This window comes from Pagrus major, chromosome 23, assembly GCF_040436345.1.
Source record: "Pagrus major chromosome 23, Pma_NU_1.0".
Taxonomy (NCBI): Eukaryota; Metazoa; Chordata; class Actinopteri; order Spariformes; family Sparidae; genus Pagrus; species Pagrus major.
Genome location: NC_133237.1, coordinates 16,686,284 through 16,696,013, shown reverse-complemented (window position 1 = coordinate 16,696,013; position 9,730 = coordinate 16,686,284). Strand labels below are relative to the sequence as shown.

Below are 9,730 nucleotides of genomic sequence, written 5' to 3'. Positions count from 1 at the left end.
AAAACAAATGTCGAGGCTGTGGATTACTTTCACTCAGGATAGCCTTGCTCCTCGGGGTCTTGGCATTGTGACGTTCAGTCTTTTTCTTTTAGTCTCTCATCACCAGGTGGAGAAAAACAGCCCATAATCCAAGTTCTCTAATCTTGTACAGGATAACTGTCAGCACCTCCATACACCGTGGAAGGCTTCCCCGGCTTGTTACAACAGTGGCACCAGTAGTAATCACTCTAATCCTTCGGTATCCATGGTAAACAAAGCCTCTCGCACAGTCATTATCTATTCACAGCCAAAGGCCGTCAGATAACAAAGCACATCAGGGAGAAGAGAAATGAATGAAGGAGAGAAAGAAAGAAAGAAAGAAAGACAGAGGAGTGTGAGAGAAAGCAAGAGAGAGTAAAAGGACAAGGGGACAAAGAGGAGAGAGAGAACAGTATTTAATTGTATTATATAACACTCTTTGCTGTGTGCCAGGCAGCAACTGTATTCTGTCTTTCAAAGAGAGTTTTCTTTTGTAAGAGCTCCAGGCATTTCTCAGCCTCGATGTAAACCGATACTTTGCTGTTTGAGTTATGTTACACGATCCAAACCCCTCCAAGAATGAAAACTCCACACTGTCAAATGTCTGGAAATCTTACATAACAACAATTAAGTGACATTTATGACTAAAACCAAGAAGTATAAAGATGGCAAGCACTTCGGTCTTTTTTAAAGAACATGCCATCCGTCATTGGGCAGTGAAGAGAAACAGAGAGAGTCAGGGCTTTCAGGGACCAACACACACACACACAGAGAGTGGAGAGGCAAAATCTGGGTGGGAACCTGACAGGTCTGTTAAGTCCTCCTCAGTCAAATTTGGACATGTTTGCCAAAGGCTTGAAAAGTAGGTGGCTCTAAGCATCAACTGTAAGGTGAAGGTGACATGCTAATTCCTTGTGCAGTATCTGCTGGGAAACTAGGAGCAGCAGAGGATCTGCTGAAGAGTAGCAGAGGGATTAGCATCTGCCTACTAGCTCATAAGTCAGTGTTGTAGGGTGGTAGGCTAAGAAGAAGAAGCATTCAACTTTATAACAGTGTATCATCAACATATTTAGCTACTCGTGTTGTTGCTTTAACGCAATCAATGCAACCTGTTTCAACCAATTCGGTGGCAGGAGGGAGCGGACGCAAGCAGACTTTGAAAAGCATGAGGATAGCATGAGGAGGATTTCACGCTAAACCACATTAACAGAAGAAAAAAACACATCTGGCAGTAGCAGCTTTCCTGTTTCTACTTATCATTCTGAAGTAAATATCAATTGCACAGCTGTAGAAAAATGACCTTCATTTTTTTCTCCCCTCCAAGATTAAGATCGCATTCCAGCACATAGGAAGCAGGACTGCCATTGGGCAACCAAAACAGGAAGAGGCATTGTTTTCCCCAGTCGGTATCCCCAGGTAATGGTGGAATAACTAGAGTAACTGTGGAAACTAACACCGCAAAAGAAAAAGAGTGAGCGGACGGGTATTCACTCTCGCCCTAGTCTTGCTATCCTCAAATAACTACCTGGAGGCTTTGTCAAGATGGCTGCTGAGCTGCGGGACTCGCCTATAAGGACTTTGTTTGCACTCCCTTTGGTGGCGTCTTACTGCTCCAACTGTCGACTGAGGAAATAAGACAAGTGAAGAAACATGTATATCTTTATAAGACTATTTACAGCTGCCCATGCAGGACAAAAGTCACCTTGATGTAGTATATCTCTATACAAGAAATGCATCCAGAGTCATGGTAGGAACATCGGCCATGATTGTAGCTCACTGGTACCTGATAGCAAACATGACTGACTTGAGGAAGAGACTGGTATCAGCAGAAAACAGATACCACTCTGTAACATTAGCTTTTTTGTCTCCCAGCCTTGATACAGCACTCCAAGTTGCGTCCCTACGAACATAATGCACAGATGAGCAGTTCTGGCTCGTATCCAACGCCTTTACCTTTGTCGCCCTTTTTCTCCCAAAACAAAAGTCAGTGAGATGTACAAAGTAAATGTAACTCAGTAACCCTGTCTTGCCTTTGCTTCCTCTTGTTATTTGGGAAATGCAAGACATATTTCTGGGCTTCTCAAACACGTTCTCATCTTACCATAACAATCTGATTCAATATGTGGTTTTATTGTTATGGAACGCAAAGGTTGAGCTGTCTGCCTGTAGCAGACAGTTTGGTATTGAAATTCAAGCTGTAGTAATGAATCGGGCACAGTTAAGATTTCTCGGCCCAAGGTGAGATTTGCAGCAGACTCCACCCAAACTGGGGACTCGGTAATTTGCAAAACAGCAATGTTCCATTGAAGAAAGTCCATCATTTTGCTTTTTTTTGCGTCTGAATGAACGACCAAAGATGACTCCATTTAGCTGATGACCTATTTGTGCCTGCACGGTTCTGCCTTTTAAAGAAAAATCTCTATTATTGCTGTTTTCTGCCATCCGCTTGCATGAACGTCTTACAGTGGTGTTGCTGGGAAACCTGTTCCTGTGCATGGCAAAAAATTAACTCACTCTGAACTCTTGAAACGCTGCGCCTCTCATAATCCCATGTGGTATGTTCCCACTTAACCAGTAATTGTATTTTCTCTTCACGTATTTAATAGAACAACATGGCAGCGGTGCTCTTAATTTCTTCCTTGTGCTTGGAGGACAACCCAAGTGTTGAGTGCAAGGAGAAGTGTACACAATTAGCTAATATAATTCACAGATGTGCTCGCTGAGGGTTTTCTCTCTCTCTTTTTCTCCTCCTCATGTCAGCGTTGCACAGCGGGCTGGGCGACCTGAGCGTTTGGACACGGTCTCTGCTCTCACCCCACTGTGACCTACTGGCACATACATTTCAGATGACGTAGTAATTAAAATACACTAATTTGATAATAATGCAATAACAGCAGCACCCTGAAGGGCTAATTTAAAGAAAACATTTTCCCAGACCGCCAGTAAAGCATATGTAATGCCCCATAGCAAATACAGTAGCCTGTTGGTGTGCTCTCTGAGGTCTCGGGGGTGTTTCGGGGTACTGATTTCATACCGCAATCATTAAAATCTTAGCTCCCTTTTGGCTGAAAGCGCCTGACTGGCGACGGCGCCTGTGAATGATATTGGATCCCCAAGGTGTAAACCTGATGAATATCTGAGGCTGTTTTGCAAAGGGTTAAGTCTGAAGCTCCTCCACAGATCAAGGCACAGTGACGATTCAAAGCTGAACTTCATATTATTTTAACTGGATTTTCAAAGTTCATAGGGCATCGCTGACGGGTTAGTAAATAAAGCGGAGTAACTCAAGACGAGTATGAAGAGGAGAATTGATTAAGATTGCTGACCTAGATTTTACATTGCTGAATTTTTAAACATAAAACATAAAACATGATCCAGTTTCAACCAAATCACAGAATAAAGTTAAAAAGTTGTGTCTGGTCCAAAGCAACACACTGCGACTTCCTTCTTTTTATACATCCAAGGCAGCAACATGAAACAAAGAAAGCATCTTTTGGACAAGTAATTAGTATCGGCCCACGAGTGCAGGATGAGTCATCAGCATTTTTAATGATTTTCCAGGAAGCTACAAACTCCACCTATAAGACAGCTTTGTTGCCATTGTTTGGCCTGATACTAGCGTATAGGTGAGATACGGAGCAGGACATGTGATAAAAACATTTAAACAGCGATTTTTGACTTCGTTGGAACTGCGGAAAAGTGCTAGAACTGAAAAAGCGTCTTGGATGAGAGGTGAAACATCTTCAAGAAACTGAAACAAGTCCAGTTGCCTACGATATAGCACTTAGAGAAGAGAGAGTATCATATGTGGAGAAAGTATGTGATTACATGCAACAGGGTTTGTTGACACGTTCAAACTAAGCACTATTTCAACAAAAATATGAACTGATTTCATTTAATGGTTTAAAACAAATACATTTTTCACATATGGTCTTTAATTTTAGTTTGGAGTTAGTATAATGACTCATTTAACCAATGCTTTTTAAAAAAGCTGACTGAAGACTGATGCCAGTATGCTAATGACCCAGCACAGCTACATATTTGGAGACAAAACACCCCTTAAAATCCTTCACTCAGACTCTTGTATAACAGGTTTTAGAAGAACGAGGCATGCGGTGTAATATGTAATCGGCCAACAAACCAATTCTTCTTAGAAAGTTTGCTGAACGACGCACGGTAGCTGCAAAACCAAAAGAGGCGATTCCTGCACATCATTATCCAGTAACCCTCATGCTTGGGCCCTGATCCCCCAACTGTCCATCACCCATGAATATCATTAAATGCGAGACACGATGCACAGTGCTGTTGCCCCTAATTTCTCCTCATCAAGAGGCAGAGACGAGAAACAAACAGAGAGCAGGGAGAAGAATTTGGCCCCTTTGTATCCTCCTCTTTGTGTCCTGAGCATGGTGGCTTTGAAGCCTACAGAAGTGGAAGTTGAAGTGATTGAACTTGCTCAGCGAGGCTTGTTCTGCGGGCTCGGGTTGCGCAAATCACGCCTCGTGACCCATTTGTGGGTGTGTTTATTAACCCCATGTACAGTAGTTCCACATTTGGGCTTGCTAATGAGCTGCGAGGACATGGCTAGATAACACATCAGAAATACCTTCGCCTGGTGGAACCCACTGTGCTTTTTAGTCCGTCCACTGGGCGCTTATCTATTTCATCATGATTCATAGATTAATATCTCTGCTTAATAAATGCATGCCACTGAGATTAAGTAAAAACATTATGGGATTTGGTTGAAATCTGGAAACCCAACCGTCTACGTCTACAGCCACTCTTATGGATATCATTTGACTCCACTCCCAGAGGGTGGTCGCTGGCATGGTTTACTTTCACAGGCGCATGCTTCCATTTGTCATTGTTATGCTAAACACTGCTTTGGTACAGAGGAAATTGAATTAAGGAGCCGTCCAGGAGCCGTCCAGCAGCAGTCTTGCGGCTGTCTTGTCCTTATCATTTTCATCAGCCTGATCAGAAACACATTGAGCTCCCACCAACAGAGGGTCAGAAAGTCACGTAACCTTAGGCAGGCGGCCATTTCCTGAGCACTCCATCATGGAGAGACGCTGCTGGCTGTTGGCCGTGATGTAACGTGTAAATAAGGAGTGATTTATTGTGATCTACAGTAGGAGTGAAGCTGGGAATCTACTGTGTAACACATTCTTTGAAACAGTACAGACATTAAGTACAACTCAATTTAGATCTACCCAGTGGCAGTCCTAGCTTGCATGACGCCCTGCCATGATGTCGGTGGATTATTCAGCCATCAGTGGGCATTTTTGCAGACACAGGTCTCACTAAAAACTTGGTATTCCACCTGAATGGGTGTGGTTTTGCATGACGTAGCAGTACATGCTTTTGACCTCACATCTATCAGGTTTTCAGTCACAGTTTGGTTAAGTTTAGGGAAAAACCATCGTTCAAGTGTTGCTTCATGTCCACGGACCACTGTTGCTTCGATTTTGCATCCATGTTGTTTATTCTCCCGTGGATAAGTCAGAACATGCTACATGAGCTGTGGTTTCTAAATATGGTGCTCTTAAGCGTTTTTAGTTGGACCACGCCCACAGTCTAGTTTGTCTACAATGGCAGATGGAAACACCAAAATGTATTCTTATTGTTGCGCCATATTGACAAATATTTGAACAAATTAAAGGGAAATTACTGTGGCTAGCCAGAAAGGACAGAAGGACGGACTGAGACCACTGACACACCAGCATGAGGTGAATAAGACCCCACATTTGAAACATATGTGATGTTATCTATCATTAACTCATAGAACACAAAACACACTGAAGTACACAAAGGTGATATTCACTCTTTAATGAAAGCAGCCATGTTTTACCAAGCCCACATAAAAAATAACTAATCAGAAAAGTCAATAAAGTATTTTGTAAATATGCTGAAAATTGAATGAAAAAGTCAAAACCAAAAGGAAATAGGCTTTAAAGCCGTTTAAGACAGTGAGAACATAATAAGACACAACAGTGATACAATAAATGGATGGGAATGACACATTATTCTTGATAAAGTGATTATTCTAAGCATGATTGTAAGTCCCCAGATTTATTCAACATTTTGTACCTGAGTAGGATCCAGACATTTTTCTGCCTCTTTGGGACAGATTCACATTAGAAATGAAGTGCAAGAAAGAAGACTGTCAACTGTACGGAAAGTCTGTACATGTTGATGATTAGGAATAAGGAAGTGATGCAAAACGAGAACAGATAATGGAAAAAAAAAAGGAATCTTCACAGGTCACGTCTTCATGAGCTGTAAATGTGAACTGCACACGTATTCTGTGGCACTATGCAGCTCAACATTAGTGCACCTAAGGCACATCTTAAAATACAGATTATATCGCATCCATACAACTTCAATACTGTCGATTCAACATGATTGTAAACTTCTGAAGGATGTGATCTGAAAAAAGAACTCGGCCCTCTCATCTCGTCTTCATTGTCTTTGGCGCTCCTGCTTGAAGGCCACAATGAACTTCCAGGCTTCAACGTAGTGGGACAGCAGGATCTCGTCTGGGAAGAGCTCCTCCACGTCAGGGGGAACGTCCAGGTCTTTGCGCTCCATGTAAGGCATCAGTGTGTCTTTGATGCTTTTAAGAGACAAAACATACACTTTACTCATCATACTTAAACGCACATGAACACACTTACTCCTGTCTAATTCTTCATTTTACTTTAAGGTCTGAAGTTATGTTTATTTTATGGTATGTCCACTGCTGCAGCAACTAACTTCACCCTCCATCTTACTTTACTCTTTAATCACAGTTTTCACATGATTTTTACACTTAGACAATCTAAAATAACATAATTTAAGACTTTCTTTAAAACATTTAAAGAAAGGTGCAAAGGTTAGAAACTCACAAATAATTTGATTAAAAAACAAAAACATTTTGTTTTACCTCCAGTCAGGCTTGAAGGTATCCGGTGCATCGGGCTTTTTAAGGACCAGCACCAGAAACTCGTGCATCTCCAGCAGGAAACTGTCGGCGCTGTTCTTTGAAAAGAAGCCAATCAGCAGCCTGTGCTCATCCTCACCCAGGGCCTGCTTGTACTTCTCTGAGACTCCCACGAATGGATCCTGAAGAGCAAAGGGAACACATGAAACAGTCAAAATGATGATAATAACTGCACTTTTAAAGTGTTTTAAACAAGTGTTTATGAAGGCATCTGTAATAATACTTTGAATGATAACTGTATACTGGTAGCGCTGGTTGATGCCTTACCCTCTTGAGTCGCAGCATATTTTCTGATTTGAGTGAGGCCAGCAGCTGCCACAGAGCCACGCAATGCTTCAGACAGCACATGCTCAGGGTCTGTGGGCAAAACAGGGAGAACATTAAGTTCTCTACACATTAAAAAAGGACCAATTAACACTTTGTTTTTTAAATCCACAACTCAGCTCAGCACAAGTTGGATAACAAAAGAGTTGCTCTCAAGGACACAAATTGTTTGCATACAAAGATAGAGATAGGATAAAGGAACCGGTGTCTCAGATAGGCTGACCTTGAGGATGTGCGGAGCCATCTGGTTTTCCATCTGCAGCACCTCCTCCAGGTAGCGGGACAGCTGCATTTGAGGCTCTCCCCCAGTCATGGCGAGGAAACCGAGGGCCACTTCCAGCGTGGACAAAGCCTCGCACACCTCGCTGTAGGAGTGCAGCTCTCCAGCCACGGCAAACAGGGTGAGAGTCTGGAGAGGCTCCTGTTGGCACGTGGACACGTGTTGTGTAATCTCATGAGGGCAGCGTGTTTAATATACTATATGTGATAAAATGAATGAACTTACTTGCGGCACTTTTCCTTTCACATCCTTCAGGATCATCTCATAGTTGCGATCATGTCTGTTCACTAGTGTTGGAATGCCCTGTGGAAAATGGACAGAGGCACAAGGAAAAGTATTTAACAATTCATTTTCTCACTTTTCCCTCATTTTTAGGGCAAAAGTGACCGCATTTGCTCACATTAAGGGTGAGGAGAGGTTTGCCCAGTAAGAAGCGGGAGATGATCTGGTGCTGGATCTTGGGCAAGTCGTACTCGTGAAGCGTCTCCTGGCCTCTCTCGATGCTGTACTGCATGTTGGACAGAACCAGGGGCATCAGGTCCCTGTCCAGCTCATACCGAATCACGTGCAGGTCAGTCAGATCCGCAGGGCTCACTTTGTAGCTGGGTGGAGGGACAAACAGTCAGCAAAAAGACATCAGGGAAGTATATCTTTTTTCTATTTTGACTCCTTCTTTGCTGTAACTTGCTATTTTTTAACAATATTTCAGTAAATCAGATGCACAAATGTGTAGCAAAATGCCTCTGGAGAAGTAGTTAACACACTGTCCTCTTGCAGCCAAACAAGTGAGAAAAATGTGGCAAGAGCGCCCCCACCTGGTCTCCTCTCCAGTGTGTTTATCCACACAGTAGACCAGGTCATTGTGCAGGGCGATGAGGTAGCTGACGAGGGCTGTAGAGCACAATCCCGGGCCTTGTCGCTGTGGTAACAGCACCTTGAAGTCACTGTTGAGGTCCAGGTCATTCTGGCAGAACTCAGCTGGGATCTTAATCTCGCCTGAACGACAAAAGTCAGATCAGGACGTCGGCCAGGAGAGTGTTAGTGCTACAAAGTGTGTTGTGTGTACAGTTGGTGTTTGTATTTACCGTTAGTTGCCAGAGACACTCTGAGCTGATTCCAGGTTGTCAGGAAGATTTCGATGTATTTCTCATACCAGGCTTTGAGCGAAGCTGCACACATGCACAAGAAAAAGGAAAACTGAATCCAAAGTGTTCACATCAGAGGCTCTCGCGTGTGGAAGACATTTTGCTCTTTTAAAAATACTCAATCATTGTCTCCTTCCAGGTTTAAAACAACTCAGCCGTTGGCAGGCAGGTTTTCAAACCGCGCGTTGCCAGCTATTTTACTATGACATTTCCGAGAAACGGCAATTAGGAGCTGCGTGGAACTTTGCATCTCTTGTGTAAGTGAGTCATACAGTTAAAAGAGTGGAGGAGCATTGGTGTAGACAGTCGGTTTCAGTACCTGCTTTCTGACTTTGGAGGAACTCGTCAATGGTGCCACAAGTCATCTCAGTGACGTTTTGAAACTTCTTCACCAGATCTCTCTGGAGTGTGAGGATGTCAGGAAGGTGCTTCACCAGTCGGAGCTCTGCTTCCTAAAAACAAGTAGTGTCTCAAGTGTGTGAAAAGTCCTGTATCAGCTTCTATATATGCGTACTTTTTTAATCTTTCTGGCTACTTTTTCTGGCATATAAGATGATATATGATTTCTGGTAAATGTGGAACCTTAAAAAATAACAAATCCACCACTTTTTTGAAGGTACAGAAATTGTCTGACCCTAATGGATACATTACTCGGTTCCACTGATAATTTTGGAGCTCTATTTGTTGTTTTCAGACTCAGTAGGTCATTCAAAAGTTAGTCCCTAGGGTTTTCATAAATCACAAGAGGTATTAAAATAAGTGCCCATGAATGAAGTTATTATTCAACTTATTATCATTCATTCCACAATAATAATAAAGCCACATAAATTGCTGCATTAAAAATGCAATAACAATAACACGAATAATTACTTTTTGATATTGTTATATTGGTATTGTTGTATAAGAAATGTTTGAAAACAAATTCAAATGTTTCCAAATGTCACCAATGAACTTTTAAACTCAACCATTATCGTCATTATG

At 42.4% G+C, this 9,730-nt stretch overlaps 1 protein-coding gene across 1 annotated transcript in view; it reads right to left on the bottom strand.

The window, feature by feature from the left end:
* Positions 1 to 5,832: 5,832 nt before the first annotated feature.
* Positions 5,833 to 9,730, bottom strand: part of rnf213a (ring finger protein 213a) — a 35,189-nt gene continuing 31,291 nt past the window's right edge. The window contains exons 61-69 of the mRNA XM_073494918.1: positions 9,069 to 9,201; positions 8,690 to 8,773; positions 8,420 to 8,600; positions 8,005 to 8,206; positions 7,830 to 7,907; positions 7,548 to 7,745; positions 7,268 to 7,357; positions 6,944 to 7,122; positions 5,833 to 6,634 (exon numbers count right to left, since the gene is read on the bottom strand). Coding sequence (XP_073351019.1) covers positions 6,481 to 6,634; positions 6,944 to 7,122; positions 7,268 to 7,357; positions 7,548 to 7,745; positions 7,830 to 7,907; positions 8,005 to 8,206; positions 8,420 to 8,600; positions 8,690 to 8,773; positions 9,069 to 9,201 — 1,299 coding nt within the window. The 3' untranslated portion in view covers positions 5,833 to 6,480. The remainder of the gene's footprint in view (positions 6,635 to 6,943; positions 7,123 to 7,267; positions 7,358 to 7,547; positions 7,746 to 7,829; positions 7,908 to 8,004; positions 8,207 to 8,419; positions 8,601 to 8,689; positions 8,774 to 9,068; positions 9,202 to 9,730) is intronic.